The 19398-nt window shown below is 43.9% G+C and overlaps 1 protein-coding gene across 3 annotated transcripts in view; it reads left to right on the plus strand.

The window, feature by feature from the left end:
• ADGRB1 (adhesion G protein-coupled receptor B1) overlaps positions 1–19398 on the plus strand; it is an 829276-nt gene that overhangs the window by 377266 nt on the left and 432612 nt on the right. For all 3 annotated transcript variants that reach the window (XM_068238111.1, XM_068238113.1, XM_068238112.1), the window contains exon 3: positions 7470–7628. In XM_068238111.1, coding sequence (XP_068094212.1) covers positions 7470–7628 — 159 coding nt within the window. The remainder of the gene's footprint in view (positions 1–7469; positions 7629–19398) is intronic.

Genomic DNA, 19398 nt, shown 5'->3' on the forward strand with positions numbered 1-19398 from the left:
TTACACAATAAATTAACTCATTACCTCCAACACTCCCCAATTATTATTTTTTTTTTGTAATGAAAAAAAAAATACAATATATAAAAAAAAAACATAAATAGTTACCTTAGGGACTAAACTTTTTAAATATTTATATCAAGAGGGTATAACACTGTTACTTTATAAACTACAGAGTAACCAAGCAGCTCAGGGTGACCCAAACTACTAGGAATGTGTAGGGGGATAAAAGGGACCAAAAAGCCCTCTTACTAAAAAATAAAAACAGGGAACACCAAGAGCCCCAATAGTGTAATTCGTACTGGACAAGGTGGCAATAAGTTTGTATTGCTAAATACTCACAAGTCAGGGTCACCAGCAGGCAACCACTGTAAAGGCAGGTGGGGAGATTGTCCTGACCCCACTCAGGATTAAGAAGTCGCTCTCTGTAGACAGGAAGAAAGGGTAGCAACCCTCCACCAAGGGTGGACTCCAAATTGTATACAATGAACAGAGGCGCCAAAAGTATAAGATTAGATTAAATGAGCTTAAAAACCAACTTAAATGGCAAAATTGAAGGAGGAAGTGGTGGTCTTACCTCCCTCAAGCAGACACGACAACGACTGCGATTCAGACAGTCAAACACATTTATTAGGAACTCCAAAAAGAAATGCAACGCGTTTCGCAGGTTCAACCCCGCTTCATCAGGCAATATAGGGAGGAGTATCAAACAATCTGCACAAGGATTCAAGGCGCTTAATTTGAATCCTTGTGCAGATTGTTTGATACTCCTCCCTATATTGCCTGATGAAGCGGGGTTGAACCTGCGAAACGCGTTGCATTTCTTTTTGGAGTTCCTAATAAATGTGTTTGACTGTCTGAATCGCAGTCATTGTCGTGTCTGCTTGAGGGAGGTAAGACCACCACTTCCTCCTTCAATTTTGCCATTTAAGTTGGTTTTTAAGCTCATTTAATCTAATCTTATACTTTTGGCGCCTCTGTTCATTGTATACAACTCTTACTAAAAAAGCAAAGCTTGGTGTAATTGCCTTCTTAAAACAGAAGAAAATTTGCAATAATTCAATAATGAATTATTGCAAATTTCCTTCTGTTTTAAGAAGGCAATTACACCAAGCTTTATAAACTACGGGCTTGTAATTAGGGATGGACGCAAAACTGAAAAAAATGCACCTTTATTTCCAAATAAAATATTGGCGCCAAACATTGTGATAGGGACATAATTTAAACAGTTTTATAACCGGGACAAATGGGCAAATACATTTCATGGGTTTTAATTACAGTAGCATGCATTATTTAAAAACTTTAATAAATTTTTTCCTATTTTCCCATTAAAACACATTTAGAATAAAATAATTCTTGGCATAATGTCCCACCTAAAGAAAGCCTAATTGGTGGCAAAAAAAACAAGACATAGTTCATTTCATTGCGGTAAGTAATAATAAAGTTATAGACGAATGAATGGAAGGAGTGCTGAAAGGTGAAAATTACTCTGGTGTTCAAGGGGTAAAACCCCTCAGTGGTGAAGTGGTTAAACACATTTTCAGTACAGACATACATATATTTACATAGAAAGAGGGACACAGGGAATTGGTTCCCAAAGAAGGACTGTCCCTCCAAAAAAGGGACAGTTGGGAGCTGTGCATATGCATTGCTACGGGCTGGCAATGTGCTCTCTTGCTAGGGGGGGCATACAGTGACGTGGGAACGCGGGTGTGCGGATGAGTGTGCGTGCGCGGCAGTGACAGACAGACCTAGAAACCGTTTTTATACAGCCTAAGGTCACTAGTACTAAATAATAATGTTGCATTATTAATCCAGTAATGGTATAACTACACTAACATTTAAAAAAATTTCCCCCCTTGGATGTTGGGTAAGTCACATGATAGGACATGCCGGCTGCTGAGACGGCTACACAGCGGCAGCTGATGACCGAGGGGAGGAGGAAGCTTCAGCACTGGAGGCGGGCGGAGAGGTGAGTGACTGGCGGCATTGCTGAAGGGAGGGGGGGAGGGAAGCATCTCCAGACACCTATACTACAAGGGCAGCACTTTACAGAGTACATAGTCATGTCACATGCTGCCATCAGAGGAGCTCACAATCTAATTTCTGCTATATGTATAGTAGGTAGGTCATTATTTTTTATTAAAGAAACGCTGAAGCAAAAAAAAATGATATAATGAATTGGTTGTGTACTATGAATAATTACTAGAAGATTAGCAGCAAAGAAAATATTCTCATACTTTTATTTTCAGGTATATAGAGTTTTTTATAACATTGCATCATTCTCTAATATTTTCAGTTTACACACTACTCAGCACTCTAAGGGCCTGATTCACAAAGCGGTGCAAACTTTTTCGCGGACTTTTGTGCGCGCAAAGTGCCGCGATTCGCGTGATCGCGGACTTTTGCGCGCGCAATATGCCGCGATTGCGCTCGCAAAAGTCCGCGATCGCGCGAATCGCGGCACTTTGCGCACGCAAAAGTCCGCAAAAAAGTTTGCACCGCTTTGTGAATCAGGCCCTAAATGTTTTTACAGAGCAGGCCAGTGACTATCGACCTGTCCTCTGCTGAAGAAAAAAACATTACAATGACTGACAGTTGAGATAACAAGCTTCAGAAGACAGAGCTCTCTGCGACTTTAAAAGTCGTGGAGTAAAATGGCTTTTTTGCATAGATAACAACTGGAGCTTCCCGTACTGGAAACAAAATTAGACTGATGTCTCTGCTCCTAATGTTTTATTTCTTAGCTGTACTACACATACAAATCATTATATCTTTTTTTTTTTTTGCTTCAGTGTCTCTTTAAAGAACAAGTGACACCCATGCTAACTTAGAAATAAAAAATATATAAGTAGATAAATACTAGTTCTACTTGCATAACAGATGTATTGCACTGTCCACGTTATGATTCCTATGAATATTTTAAAGGAAAAGCAGAGAATCCTATGCTAGGCAGTTTCCATCTTAGTTACCTTTGACCTCCTGACATCATTTCCTCCCTCACTTTTTTTCTCTCCTCTTGCTTGCGTATTTGTTACCCGCCCTCCTCCCAGAGTCTTCAGACACTCCCACTGAGATCTATACTAGGAAGTGCCCTATGTCATTAGAAGGAAGGGGGAATAAAGGAGCATGCAACTGTTTGGCACTGACTACTAAAGGGCCAGTGCTCCTAAAGTATGTGATAACTCCAAACCATAACAGCAGAAAAAGTTTTGAAAGTTTTGAATGCAGGATTAGCATCTTTATCACTTAATACACTCAGACCAGCTGCTGTTGAAATTTCATTTTTATGGTGACAATACCGCTTTAAGAGAAGGAGCTTCATTCAAAGTTTTGCTGTTGATGACCACTCTTTGTGAATTACACCGCTGCTACGTTCATGTGCATTTGGCCCTGCCCATAACCCGCCCTTACCACGCCCACTTTCCAGTGCATGGGCACGCCCATGTTTTGCCATGGTGCTCTTAGCGCGCTGTAGGTACCCCAGCAGTGGATCCAGCACCTGCATAGCACTCTCAATAAAAACATCCTGGAACCTCCCTGGCGTCCTTAGAGGAGTATTATGCAGGGAGGGGGGGGGGGGGGGGGGGCTGCAGATCTTTTCCCCGCATTCTCATTTCCGGTTCTATCCTCTGTTTCAGCCCGCAGCGGCCATAAAGCGAATCTCAGGTTATTCCGAAAGTCGCAGATTTACTGGAACTTTTAATTCCGGCAAGATTTACATTTTATTATCGGTGTGTGAAGTGAAATTCTCGGTGCAGTGGTGGGGAGACACGTTCCGGGTCAGATTTATCGCGCCTGTAAATTCCGCGGCGTCGCAGCGAGATAAATTATGAATATTTTATGGAGGGTTGCGAGGCCGGGCTGAGCTGCTGCAGATGTTGCGCCTCAGATTACAATGATGCTGCAAAGGTGGATAAAGATATTATATAGTGTGTGATAATCACTGAGCCAGCGGGGGATGAGTTATGGCTGCAGAGAGGGGGGATCATCGCACGCCTCTCTGTCATACTGCTACACTTAAAGGGGACCTGAAGAGAGAGGAATACATAGCGGCGTTTGGATAGTGTACTGGTCAAGGGCTCCGCCTCTGACACAGGAGATCTGCGTTCAAAGCTCAGCTCTACCTGTTCAGAAAGCCAGCACCTATTCAGTAAGGAATCCTCGGGCTAGACTCCCCAACACTGCTTCTGCCTATAGAGCGCCCCCTAGTGGCTGCTGCTCTGGTGCTTTGAGACTGCCAGGAGAAAAGTGCAATATAAATGTTGTTTATCTTCAGTCACTAATAAACAATGCCATTTCTCTGGCAGCCCTGCTGATCTCTTTGGCTGTGGCATTGTTTGAATCATAGCTCCCAACTGTCCCTCTTTGGGAGCCCTGTCCCTCTTTCCTCCTTATTTGTCCCTCTTTCAGGACTGCTGTCCAGATCTGTATAAATATAAGTATTTTATCTACTGAAAAATGTGTTTGACTCTAAACTTTACTCCCACCCTTTCAATTGATATATTTCTTATTTTAGGAATATGAACCAGGATAGAAAGGACTAGTGTGGTTTGAATTATAAAACAACATACTGTATTTAGCTTATGAAATCTTTATGGTATGTGTGACTAAGGGTATACCAGGCGTGTGGTTGGGGGCGTGATTAGGGGTGTGGCTTAAAAGGTCACTTAAGGCCAAAAAAAAAAAAGGTTTAACTCACCTGGGGCTTCTACCGGCCCCCTGCAGCTGTCCGGTGCCCACGTAGTCTCGCTCGGATCCTCCTGTCCCCGCCGGCGGCTACTTCCGGTTTCGGTGACAGGCGCCGGCAGGCCTGGGAACGCGAGTGATTCTTCGTGTTCCTGGCCACAATACCGAAGAATCACTAGCGTTCCCAGGGCTGCCGGCGCCTGTCACCGAAACCGGAAGTAGCTGCCATTGGGGACAGGTGCATCGGAGCGAGCACAGTAGAGCGGACCCGACAGAGATCGTCTATTTCCGCCTATCTCCGTGCTGAGAACCGCAACAGCGCCCCCGCTGGAGCCAGGAAAGGTACACAAATCGGCGCTTGTCAGGCTTGTCGAGGGAGGATTGCCGGACACTTCAAGGGAAGCCAACACTGGACTGCCTGAAGCTACAGGGGAGGGGGAAGCCTCATTGGGACTCTGAGGCTTCCCCCTCCCGAGGTGAGTACCCCCCAGGGGAACTTTTTTTTTGTTACAGGTTCTCTTTAAGTGTCCCTTTAAGTGTTTCTCTTTCTTATCTCAAAAAGTTGGGAGGTATGTTTGAATCACGCACCTAAACAAGCATGCAGCTAATGCTGTCAGACTTTTGTCAGAAATGTGACCTGCATGCTAGTTCAGGGTTTATGGCTAAGGCCACGATCGCAGTAGTCATTGTGTTCCCTTTCACAATAGAAACTCAACACCACGCGAGCATAAGTCATAGTTACGCCGCAACTTATGCTCACGATGCGTCGGGTGCAGTAAAGACTTAATTAAAGAGAAACTCCGACCAAGAATTGAACTTTATCCCAATCAGTAGCTGATACCCCTTTTTACATGAGAAATCTATTGCTTTTCACAAACTGATCATCAGGGGCGCTGTATGACTGATATTGTGGTGAAACCCCTCCCACAGGAAACTCTGAGGACCGTGGTACTCATGGCAGTTTCCTGTCTGTGAACCTTGTTGCATTGTGGGAAATAGCTGTTTACAGCTGTTTCCAACTGCCAAAAAACCATGCAGCAGCTACATTATTATTATTATTATTATTATTATTATTTATTTATATAGCACCAACATCTTCCGTAGCGCTGTACATAATACAAACAAATAATGGGGAACAAATATACATAAGAAATACAAGACACTGTACAGTCATGACATTGAATAGAATAAATATAGATAAATACATAGTTGATATGTAGTTGGTACATGTACATATGTTAAAATAACATCAGTATGAGAAACACTAGGAGGAGGTCCCTGCCCTTGCGGGCTTACAATCTAGAGTGCGGGCTTACAATCTAGAGTGCGGGCTTACAATCTAGAGGTCTACATCACCTGCCAACAGTAAACATGTCACCATGTAATAAATGTCAGAATGTAAATCAGGGATTTAAAAGATTTTACAATGGACAAACACTGACTAAATCATTTATACATAATTATTGTAAAAATGAAGCACTTTTTTTATTACATTATTTTCACTGGAGTTCCTCTTTAAATAAGTGAAAAATATGCTTCATTTTACTGTTGACACACTCATTTAATGCTAACTCACTTCATGCAGTGCATTACAATGCTGAAACCTGTTATACCGCAACGCCACAACCGCACTGTGATCATCGTATAGGTCTTGCTTTGCAGAGCGGTAAGCCGCGTTATAAAGTGGCTGTTACACCGCACACAATGCACCACTGTGAATGAGGCCTTAAAGGGAACCTTAACTCAGAGGGATATGGATGTTTCCTTTTAAACAATACCAGTTGCCTGGCAGTCCTGCTGATCTCTTTGGCTGCAGTAGTGGCTGAATCACACACCTGAAACAAGCATGCAACTAATCCAGTCTGACTTCGGTCAGAGCACCTGTTCTGCATGCTTGTTCAGGGGCTGTGGCTAAAAGTATTAGAGACACAGGATCAGCAACAGAGTCAGGCAACTGGTATTATTTTAAAAGGAGAAATCCACATCCTTCTCAGTTTAGATTCCCATTAAAGCAGTAGGATCAGCCATACTATGCCAGGGAAAAAAAACAAATATATAAGTAGAGAAATACTTGATCTACTTACATAACACATGTATTGTACTGTCCACATTTTGTTTTCACTCAATTTCATATAGTAAATGAAGAGAATTCTGTTCCTGGTGGGGGCCATGTCTTTTGCCCACAGTTTGAGGCTAAATCCTGATGTCATTTCTGCCCTGAACTCTTTTTTTCTTTTCTCCTCCAATCGTTGAGTCACCTCAGCCTTGCTTGTAAACACAAGTGAGCAGAGGATCATGTTTCAGCTAGGCAGCAGTCTGCTCAGCCAATCAGTGACAAGCAGGAAGGTGGGAGGGTCATTGGCACAGAAAAGAGCCTGGGGACTGAGAAAATATAACAGCAGCAGAGAGATTCCTGAATAGATTGGAGAGCTTGTACTGCAGGGTGAGATTTCTGGCAGCATTTTAAACACACTGCAGTGTTTAAATAGAATTGGTTTTGTGGCTGATAATCCCACTTTAAACTATTAGAGGCAGAGGATCAGCAGAATAGCCAGGCAACCTGCACTTTGTAAAAGGAAACAAATATGTCAGCCTCCATATACCTCTCACTTCAGGTTCCTTTTAACGGGAAACCTGTAGTTAGAGGAATACTAATTGCCTCCTTAGAAAGGTTTTAACCATCATCCGCTGCTCACCTTATTCTCTGCCATGCCCATGTCTGATAAGTACAGAACTCACAGAGAGTTGCATGGTGATGGAATTTCATGCTTTTGTCTCTCTAGGTGGCTGGACCCTGTGGGGCTCCTGGGGGGACTGCAACAGGGACTGCGGAGGAGGACTGCAGACCAGAACCAGAACGTGCCAATCGGCCCCAGAGGAGGGCCACGTCTGTGAGGGGGTTCTGGAGGAGGGCCGGCTCTGCAACAGGAAGGCCTGCACTGGTGAGTCATCACTACCCTGGAGATGTGGATGATGCTGTAACGTCTTATCGTTTATGTAGGATTATATGTTGTATCACACTTAGTTATAGTGTTAGTGGATGTTGGAGTATCGACAGGATTTTTACCTTAAACTGTAGTATACTAAAACAACCACAAGATGTCACTGTGTTGTAAAATGCAATGGTGATCTGTATAGGATTGTCATTTCCTGTATTCACTCTGTATTCTCTACCTGGTTATACTGGGTGCCTATCTGTATCGACAGAACACTCTGTTCCAGCAGTGAGGATGGTTAGTAAAATGCTAACAATTCTGAGTTGATGCAAATTTTATGCTCAGTTGATGTGCTCATTCAGTTAGCGGGATGGAAAAATTAAAAGAAAAAATTAATAATCGGTAATGATAGTCAGTGATGTGCAAATAAATCCAAGTTGATGCTGGAGTATGGAAATTCTGTATGGAAATGTATGCAGCTTAAAAATCGATCAATCAGATTCCACATTGGTGGGATTTGGTTAGCCTATTTTTAAAGCTGCAAACAGAATTTGCATAATCCTGCATCAACTCCGTAATATTTGCATGTCATTTGACCATCCCTAACATCCAGCAATGCAGAACCTCTGTACAGGAAGCTGCACTCTATCCGGGTTGAACATACAGGAAGACAACAAGCAAACTGAAGTCTCTCCAGCAGGGACACCAAAAGCAATAAAATCCAGATAGCAGCTCTAAGCTTTGCCCATTCCATGCAGGACTAAACAGGACTAGAGACAATTTTAGTGGTTATATGACCAGTTTAAGGTTTTACTCACGTAGGAGAAATTTGGGCGCCTAATACCAGCTATATACCGGGCACCGCGGGCACTCAAATGCCGATATTCTGGTAGTGCCTGAGATTTTTAGTTTTTTGTTTGTTTGCGGCACACACTGCGGCAATTTGGGGGGCATGCATAGATAGATAGGTAGGTAGTGTGTGTGTACGAGGGGGGGGGGGTTAAGGGGTAGGCGCTAGGTAGGTAGTGTTTGCAGGGGGGGTTGGTTAAGGGTAAGGATTAGGCGGTAGGTAGGTAGTGAGGTAGTGCGGGGGGGGGGTTAGGTTTAGGCATTAGACAGGTAGTGTGCACAAGGGGGGGGGGGGTGTTAGGATGGGTGGGAGGGTTCTGTGTGATTGTAGGGTTAGGTTTGGCCATATAAAAATATTGGTATTTAATATTGATATTTCACTATCGGCCTTTTGTGGGCACCAAGTTTCTAGGCTCCTTTCTTTAACCTATTTTGGTTCCTGGACGAAGAAACTACGTCCAGGAACCATGCACGCTACCGCGCAGTCCCGCGGCCGCGGAATCGGTAGCCAAGGAATCAATGTATCGGGCTATGGTGCCCGATCACTGATTCCTCTCCGCCGCTGAAAAAGCGACAGCTTCTCTCGGAAGCTGTGCTTTTTCTGGCTGTTCCCTCCCCGATCACTCTAAGCGTGTGTTACGCTTAGAGTGACGTCATGTAAACAAACTCATGGCCATCTTGTGGCCAAAAAGTAATACTGCAACTGAAAGAAAAAATAAATTAAAATGAACACACATTTACTGTACATTATAAATCTATTGTTTACCTCCCACCCTCCCAAAACTACCCAAATAAAATGTTTACTATAAAAAAAAATTACAATAAAAAAAAAAAAAAAACATGTAAATATTTACCTAAGGGTCTAAACTTTTTAAATATCAATGTAAAGATGAAATATTTCTATATTTTTTTTATTTTAAACTTGTTAATAGTGACAGATGCAAAATGGAAAAAATGCACCTTTATTTCCAAATAAAATATTGTCGCCATACATTGTAATAGGGACATAATTTTAACGGTGTAATAACCGGGACATATGGGCAAATACAATACATGAGTTTTAATTATGGAGGCATGTATTATTTTAAAACTATAATGGCTGAAAACTGAGAAATAATGAATTTTTCCATTTTTTCTTATTCTTCCTGTTAAAATGCGTTTACAGTAAAGTGGCTCTTAGCAAAATGTACCCCCCAAAGAAAGCCTAATTGGTGGCGGAAAAAACAAGATATAGATCAGTTCATTGTGATAAGTAGTGATAAAGTTATAGGCTAATGAATGGGAGGTGAACATTTCTCACGTGAAAACCACGAAACCTGAATGGGTTAATGTACATGTCTTTGTGACAACATGACGCAAACATCACTGAAGTATAACTACCACGCAATTATTTTACCAGATAAAAAAGACCCGTTGAGTCAAAAATCTGTTTTCCTAGCACCAAATGTACTACAAACTCGTCTACCTCCTTAGCCCTGAAGAACGAGACATATTAGAAAGGAAAGAAAGAATTGGTTTGATGATAATCACGCGTATTTCTTTTGAAGCGTGCGGCGTTACATTTCGGATTAGTCTATCACATCAGGCTCCCGGTTTTAAAGTCGGCGTCTAGAGAGAGCATCGTAGAGGGCGTAGGATTAACAAGTGGCCAGATTGGCCAAGCGAGGCGTTCACGCGGAAAGCGACTTGGGCGATAGCCGGTGAAATTACTTCATGCATTTTTTACCTCTTCCATCATTACAAATTATTTTGTAATTAGCACGCCACTCTCAGATGCCTCTGGACCTGCTCGGTATAATTTAGCAGACGGCAAGTCATCAAATTTATACCCCATAAAAAGCGTAATAGAAATTTAGATCTAGTGACTTGTGAATTTCAAATTAGTCCCTTTTTTTTCGCAGGTAGGACAGGCCAAGCGTTAATGATGCAGATATTGAACAGCATACGTTAAAAATGAATTACGGACGTAATCGGCCCCCCGAGCGTGCGGGACCCCAACCCATGCTGATTACCAGGTTAATATGAACAGGGGCAATCATGTAAGCGCTAGCCCGGGCACATAACATTTCCAGATACTTTATTTATTTTTTAAAATATATCAATATAGAGATCTGAGAAATCCTCAGGGGTCTAATTACTGTATAGATCTAGAGAAATTTTTATTCATCAAATCTATTTTTTCTCTCTAATTTGTGAAATATATTCATGAGTGCACCCCCCCCCTTTCCCCACCAGATGTAAAAACAAAAAATAAAATAAAATAGCCCCTTTTTGGGGACAGGATCTGGTATCTAGCACCAGCTGAGAGTAACATGATACCATCACAAATTCGTAGACCTTTGTGTATCGATATGTGTCAGCAAGTAACAGAATTCTTATTATTAGGTGATCTGCAGTATCACCTATAATGCAGATGTATACCTGATTATATGGTGATCTGCAGAATCACCAATAATACTGGTATAACAGAAGCTGATGTGATAGCTTAATAGCAAGTATAGTGCTGTTGGGTTGGGTTTAGCAATACCTCACCAGAGGAGCTGGTGGGTACTAATAGTACAGAAACCCTCACCAGAGTCAAGGGCCCTCTGGTGAGAGTAGTGAGTTATACCTCACCAGAGGAGCTGGTGGTTACTAACAGAACAGAGCCCCTCACCAGAGTCAAGGGCCCTCTGATGAGAGTAGAGTGGTCAGACAAATCGAGTTGGCAACAGACAGACAGATGCAGTACAAAATCGGAAGGCAGAGACAGGAAGGTATAAACAGGCAGAGTCGGCAGCAAGATCAGATGGGCAGCGGTACAGATACACTGAGCAGAAGAGTAGTCAGAACGAGCCAGAGTCATACACAAATAATAACACAGTAATGAATAATCTTTAAGGCTATCAAACAATTCCTATGTTGTGTGAAATCCCCGGTTTCCTCCCGGATCAAAGCACACCGGAACTATCTAAGGGTCTGAGCGCTAACACCAAGTATTCGCAACAGCAGACAAGTTGCCAGTGATTCAGCTAGGCTTATGAAGCAGAGGAGACCCTCCTGGCATGCCCCCTCCAATCAGCCAATGAGGAGCTGCAAGCGTCCCCTCTGACGTCAGCCGACCGAAACGTCAGCTGACGCGCCTCCTCCCCACATAAAGGTCCTGCGTGACAAAGCAACCCTATGTGCAACTGACAGACCCGTCCTTGGCATGCTAGACACCTCAGGCACGGATATACTGCTAGACAGGGAGCTGGAGGCAGCCGCGGAGGTAGCGCTGTTCCCCGCAGCTGCCTCTTCCTTGTTTGTTACACTTTGCTAATTCTAGTAAAAAACTAAATGGAGCCAAGACCCCACTTTTCGCCTCTCCACAAAGACACTAACTGGAGGAAGTACCATATCTTTCAGCATATAAGAAGCTTTTCCTCCCCCCAAAATGGGGATAAAGAGAAAAAAATACAGGGAGTCCCTGACTAAACGAACATCCACCGATAAGAACTGGGGAGCTGTGAGAGAGAGAGGAGAGGTCTCTCTGGATTAGGTGCCATTTCTGACAGTTATACACGGGGACACGAGGGGGGGAGGAGAGGGGGGGGGGACAAATGTGGATAGAGGAGGACATGGGGGGGAGAGAGGGGGACACACTGGAGACAGAAGGAGACACATGGGGGAGCAGAGGAGACACTAGGGGACAGAAGGGGGGCACATGGGAGACAGAAGAGGACACTTGGGAACAGGAGAGGACACATGGGGGACACAGGACAGGAGGACACATAGGGGCACAATAATTGGAGAAGAGCATCTTCAAGATGCTCCTGGACCATGGACGTACCAGGTTTAGTATAAAGTAGCAAAAAAAAAAATATTTGAACCCTTTGGAATTATATTGATTTCTGCTTCACAAATTGGTCAAATGTGATCTGATCTTCATCTAAGTCACAACAATAGACAATCACAGTCTGCTTAAACTAATATCACAAAATAATGTCTCCATGTTTTTATTGAACACACTATGTAAACATTCACAGTGCAGGTGGAGAAGGTATGTGAACGCTTGGATTTAATAACTGGTTGAACCTCTTTTGGCAGCAATAACTTCAACCAAACGTTTCCTGTAGTTGCAGACCAGACGTGCACAACGGTCAGGAGTAATTTTTGACCATTCCTCTTTACAGAACTGTTTCAGTTCAGCAATATTCTTGGGGTGTCTGGTGTAAATTGCTTTCTTGAGGTCATGCTACAACAGCATCTCAATTAGCATGAGGTCAGGACTCTGACTGGGCCACCCCAAAAGGTGTATTTTCTTTCTGTATAAGCCATTCTGTTGTTGATTTTTTCCCCCTGGTTTTTGACCTCTAAACCTAGGTGTGTCTTATAGTCTGGAGCGTCTTATATGATGAAAAATACAGTCATTTTGTACCATAAATCTTGATGTCAAGTACCTATAACATTTTTTGTGGCCCAACTTTTACACACGGCCTTGGTTTTGGGGGGTAATTGCACATCCTACACTCTATTTTATTGCTTTTGAATTTTTTAGTTTTCATTTAGCAGTGTTAGCGTCCAAATTAAAATTGTTGATATTTATAATCAAAAAGTTGAATAATCGCCTGTTCCCAGCTTTATAAATCAGCCTCTTATAGCTATACAATATGTACACTGATTGTATTAATCAGCACATTTTACCTGCCCACAAGTATTTTAAGCCAGTTATAAACAAAATCTTTAATTGGTCATAACAGAGATAAACAAAGGCTGTGATTAATCAAAGCTGATGGCCAGTCGTGGCGCAGCCCTGGGAAACGTCCAGGTATATAAAAGGATGGATTAATGCAATCAGCAGAGCACAATGAGGAGGTCTCAATTATTCCAATCACAGCGCTACTTACCTGCACAATGTCAGGAAATAACTCACAAAAAGGAAAATTACACTATTTATGGTCAAACTGGCTTCATGTCAATTTGTCCGTCATCCATGTTGCTCATAGCTGACCACAACGAGCCAACCACGCCTCCCGGGCACATGATCCACTGACTTTACTGGCTATGCAGAGGTAAATGGGATGCTACATCATAGTCCAGTGACATCCCCTCCAGAGCCAGGACAGAGAGGAGGATGAGGTGCTGAGTGCAGTAGTCACATGACAGGCCATGATTACTCACAGCCAATTTTTTTTTTCAACATCGCAGGTCTCTGTGACTCTGGTGGAGGTGGGTTCTGGATGCTCCGACTGCTGATTGGCTGTGCCTAGAATGCATTCATAAGATATAGACAGGAAGAATAAGATGGCACTAGACCTTATAGGAAAACAGCACAGAGGCAATCAGGAGCCCACTCGGCATACCTACTCTATATCCCTTCCCACTTCTCTAGTCTTCCTCCTCCTCCGCTCTAACTGTAGGTAGCGCAGTTCTACAAGAAAATGGCCGCCGGAGTGCGCATTTGTGGACATTGGAGGCCATTTTTCTGTGCCGTGTTCTAACCATGAGCATGGGGGGAGGCGAAGCAGAGCAGCAAAGAGGGAGCCAGAGTGTGGAAACTATATGGGGGAAGAGGCTCCCAAAAAGTATAATATTATTTAAAAACTATAAAGTTGAAGAGTTGGCATACCTCAAGGATGACGCTATGTAATCGTAAAATAACACGTTTATTTACACAATGGCTTTTAGACAATAGAGAATGCTTTTCGTGGGCTGGAACCCACTTTCTTAGGCCAAACTTTGTGTGAAAAATACTGAGTTGAGCGTTGAGCGCCTGAGATTGTCCCTTGAGATTGAGAGGCGCTCCTTACTTAGTTCAGTATTGTCCGCTGGCACAAATTTGGCTTGAGGAAGTGGACGTGGACACCAGCCCACGAAACATGTCACCAGTGTCGGGATTATACATAGTGTCACTTTCTATCTTATAGTTTTTAAATGACTTTATGCTTTTTTGGTGCCTCCCCCCTGTACTAATAACATGGTCCTGAGGTTAATAAAAAGGGATGTGTAAGATTTGAAGCTTTCACTTCAAGGTACCTGCACATACAATGATGTATAGTCGTTCTCGCTGCCCTGAATGCTCAGAAATCATTGCAACTCTTCTCTACACACTCCGGGTAATCAGCAAACTCTGAGCCAATGGCAGACTGTCGTAGTATTGGTGCCGTATGACAGACTCGTGTACCTTCCCGGAGTAAAGTTACCGTGAAATGGGCTGTTCTTCAGGCCAGTAAATTTCTTTATTTCTCATTAGCAATCACCAGAGCAAAGCTCTTCCACTATTACTTACTGACACCCCGGACTGACTGTGCGCCGTCTCGGATATTCTGCAGAAGGCATAAAGTGACTTTCCAGGAGATGAGGCTGTCTGCCAGTTCCCTGAGGCTGCTTGTAATAGCGATAGACGGGATGAATGGGAAGGTGCAGCAGCTAGAGGGCTTTAAGCTACTCCCCACGTGTAGATTAGGGGTTCCAGTACTCTGGCTGAGAGAAGCCAGGGGGATCGACGTTAGAAAGTTACATTATTGCCATTTTTATTGGTTCCAGTTGCCTATTGTATTAATTGACATCTCTCTTGCATAATCCGAGAGGCAGTCAATGCTGGTAGTTCCAGGAACTCGTGGATTCTCTGTAAAAAGAAGAGAGACCAGGAGGCCAGTGGTGCAGTATTTTTATGTGAATGGGCAAAAGAAATTAAGAAGCTAGCTAATCACATTGGGGGCGCGCTCTGCAATAGGGTGGGGGGCAGCTGACAAGAGAGTAAAGCCTTTATAGGCTCCTGAGGCTTCCCTCTCTTCAGGATAAGAACTTGTTTTGAACACTTTAAGCAGGGGTCAGGGGTGGATCTGCCATGACCCAGCCTGAGGCTGGAGGGGCGACGTCATCGATGGGGGGCGCCAGCTGCCAGGCAATCCCAGAAGCAACTCCGCCACTTGCCGCTCACCATTTACTTGCCATCGCCAACGAGGAGCCACCACTGCAGGAGGAAAGACCGGTAGTTGCCGCCAGGTGAGCTGCAGCCACCCCAACTGCTGCCGAGGACAGGACGATGGTGAATATGTCTACCTATACTGGGGGCACCACCTATACCTGGCTACCTATACTGGGGGCATCTATACCAGGCTACCTGTACTGGAGCACCGATACCTGGCGACCTATACTGGGACACCTATACCAGGCTACCTATACTGGAGCACCTATACCTGGCTACCTATACTGGAGTATCGATACCTGGCGACCTATACTGGGGCACCTATACCAGGCTACCTATACTGGAGCACCTATACATGGCTACCTATACTGGGGCACCACCTATACCTGGCTACCTATACTGGGGCACCACCTATACCTGGCTACCTATACTGGGGGCACCTATACCTGGCTACCTATACTGGGGGCACCTATACCTGGCTACCTATACTGGAGCATCGATACCTGGCGACCTATACTGGGGCACCTATACCAGGCTACCTATACTGGAGCACCTATACCTGGCTACCTATACTGGGGCACCACCTATACCTGGCTACCTATACTGGGGGCACCTATACCTGGCTACCTATACTGGAGCATCGATACCTGGCGACCTATACTGGGGCACCTATACCAGGCTACCTATACTGAAGGCACCTATACCTGGCGACCTATACTGGGGCACCAATACCAGGCTATCTATACTGTGGCACCTATACTAGGCTACCTATACTGAAGGCACCTATACCTGGCGACCTATACTGGGGCACCAATACCAGGCTATCTATACTGTGGCACCTATACTAGGCTACCTATACTGAAGGCACCTATACCTGGCGACCTATACTGGGGCACCTATACCAGGCTATCTATACTGTGGCACCTATACCTGTTTACCCATACTGGAGGAACCTATACCAGGCTACCTATACTGGGGTTACCTATACTGGGGGCACCTATATCTGGCTACCTAGCTACCTACCTTTACTGAGTTTTTTTAGTAGTAGCGGAGAGGCTTTCTGCATGCTGCATAAGCAATGTTTGCTGACAAATCTTCTCTCCACTGGTCTCCAGCTCAGCAAAACACACTTCTACCAACAGGTGCATCCACTTTTAAAGTGCCGCAGGTCGATATTGATTGGAACAACTCAACTTTTGCTTTCCTGTTAAAAAAAGACGAGTATCTGTGCAGACTATCTCTCCAGCTATGAAAATCAATCCTGCAGCCTTCCACGTAGCTGGAAGGGAAGACCGCTCACCCCCACGCATGAGGGTCTTTGTTTTATAAAGAGCATCAACAACCTATTGATTTCCAGTATCTGTTCTGTTAGGATAATACGGCTCAGCTTCCACCCCGGGGTACGCGTGTCGGCCGCAGAGGAAGGCACTACTTACTCATCGATTTTATGTCACTGCCAGGCCCATAATGCCAGAGATGAATAAGCCCCTCATACTGCTCCCCTTGTACACATCTCCGAGGCCTTCCCAACCCACGCCAGCGCCAGGAGCTGCTTCCCGCGCAGGACGGGGCTTCAAATAACATCAGCCAGAGCAAATAACGGAAGAGCTTCTACTCCAGCCAATTAGTGAAGTGTCTTCTGCCATTAGTTCTGTCTCTACGCTAGGAGACCCCAATTTAAGCAGACAGAGAGAGGGGCCTCCTGGTATTTCCAATCCTGGATTGTAGAATCCCAACTGCATTTAAAGGAATCTGAAGTGAAAAATAAACTTGTTATAATGCTTTGTATGTGTAGTACAGCTAAGCAATAGAACATTATTAGCACAGATATGAGTGTCATATTGTTTCCAGTACAGGAAGAGTTAAGAAACTCCAGTTGTTATCTATGCAAAAGTGCTTCTCTGAGCTCTACGACTTAAAGTGACCCTTAAGTCAGAAAAAAAATTGAGTTTTACTCACCTGGGGCTTCTACCAGCCCCCTGCAGCAGTCCTGAGCCCTCGCAGCCACTCACTAATCCTCTGGTTCCCCGCTGCCAGCTAGTTTCGTGTTTGCCGACAGGCCCATCAGGACTGGCCAAGCGTAGCTTTTTCTGCATTCCCGACTGTAATTAGCGCTATTGTGGGCCGCAACGCGTACAAAAATACGCGTTGCCGCATATCTATGCATTCGTAATGCGGCAACGCGTATTTTTGTACGCGTTGCGGTCTGGGATAGCGCTAATTGCAGTCGAGAAGCTACGCGTGGCCAGTCCTGTCGGAGCTGTCGGCAAAAATGAAACTAGCTGGAAGCGGGGGACCAGAGGATTAGTGAGTGGCTGCGTGGGCACAGGACTGCTGCAGGGGGCTGGTAGAAGCCCCAGGTGAGTAAAACTCATTTTTTTTTTCTGGCTTAAGTGTCCCTTTAATAAAGTCGTGGACAGCACTGTCGTTTGAAGCACTTATCCCAAGTGTCTCTCATTGTTTCTTCTTTGTTAATGGTTTTTCTGCAGAGAAAAGTTCAGTGGGTTAGTAGCCTGCTCTGTGGAATCATTTTAATGATGCAATGTTATAAAAAAAAAGCTATATGCCTGAAAATAAAAATGAAATTTGATTTGCTACTAAAGTTCTATTAATTGTACTACACATACAATTCATTATATCATGAGGGTTTTTTTTTCGCTTCAGTGTCACTTTAAAAAAACCTAAGGTGAGCGGGATGTGGAGGCTGACATATTTATTTCCTTTTAACCACTTTAATACATTATAGCTTTAATGTAAACAGTCCTATTGTACATTAACCCCATACATTTTATGTGTCTATCGCTCCTGTTTATGTAAACAGTTCATGTGTTTTCAGCATGTATTAGGAACACATTCTATACCCTACTCACTTGTTGCATTTGTCTTCTCCCGCAATGTTTATTTTACACTTGTTTACTAATTAGTCTTGCCATTGAATTCCTTGGGGTGGGAGAGGGTTTGCTGTCATTCTTTTTCAACTCTGTAGCTTTATTATAACCTTGGAGATAAATAAACAGTGTTATCTAGGATTTTGTAGAGAGGAGAGTGCAGTAACTTATTTTCACGTCCTCTGGCAGGAAGTGGTTAAACAATGCATATTGTCTGGCTGTTCTGCTCAGCCTTTGCCGCCAATACTTTTAGCCATAAACAAGCATGCAGGTCAGGTGCTCCGACTAAAATGTGACTGGATTAGCTGCATTCTTGTTTCAGGTGTTTGACTCAGACACTACTGCAGCCAAAGAGCTCAGCAGAACCGCCAGGAAACTGGTAGTGGATAAAAGGAAAACAAATATGGCAGACTCCATATACCTCTCATTTTAGGCGTACCTTCCCTATATACTAGAGTTGCACAAATCATTCAGCTCAAGATATCAAAACGCAAATAATGTATTTTCCCAGCTATGAGATCAGTGGTTTCCTGGCACTCTTTCCAAAATACAGACTGCCCACCGAGGCGAAGTTCAGCTTATATTGTATCCAACACGTTATTTTTCATAGCACAAAGATTAGTTATGGAAGGTGATACTAACTGCAAACCTTATCCAGAAACGCACTGTAGAAACATGAGGATAACGAGGGTCATTACAAGGCGGGGATGTGAAGATGAAATACAATTGTCTGTTCACATGCAGTAACGCAGCACCCAGTCATGTGCACAGCGTGAATGTAGCCTAATGGTGTGTACACACTTGAAAGATAAATGAAAGATCACAGACCAATGTTACCCCCCTTCCATGTAGTATGAGAGCCACACCTACACAGTCTATTCTATGGAGCTGCACTCCCCATCAGACAGAAATCTTACCCCCTTCCATGTAGTATGAGAGCCACACCTACACAGTCTATTCTATGGAGCTGCACTCCCCATCAGACAGAAATCTTACCCCCTTCCATGTAGTATGAGAGCCACACCTACACAGTCTATTCTATGGAGCTGCACTCCCCATCAGACAGAAATCTCACCCCCTTCCATGTAGTATGAGAGCCACACCTACACAGTCTATTCTATGGAGCTGCACTCCCCATCAGACAGAA

This window comes from Hyperolius riggenbachi, chromosome 5, assembly GCF_040937935.1.
Source record: "Hyperolius riggenbachi isolate aHypRig1 chromosome 5, aHypRig1.pri, whole genome shotgun sequence".
NCBI lineage: Eukaryota > Metazoa > Chordata > Amphibia > Anura > Hyperoliidae > Hyperolius > Hyperolius riggenbachi.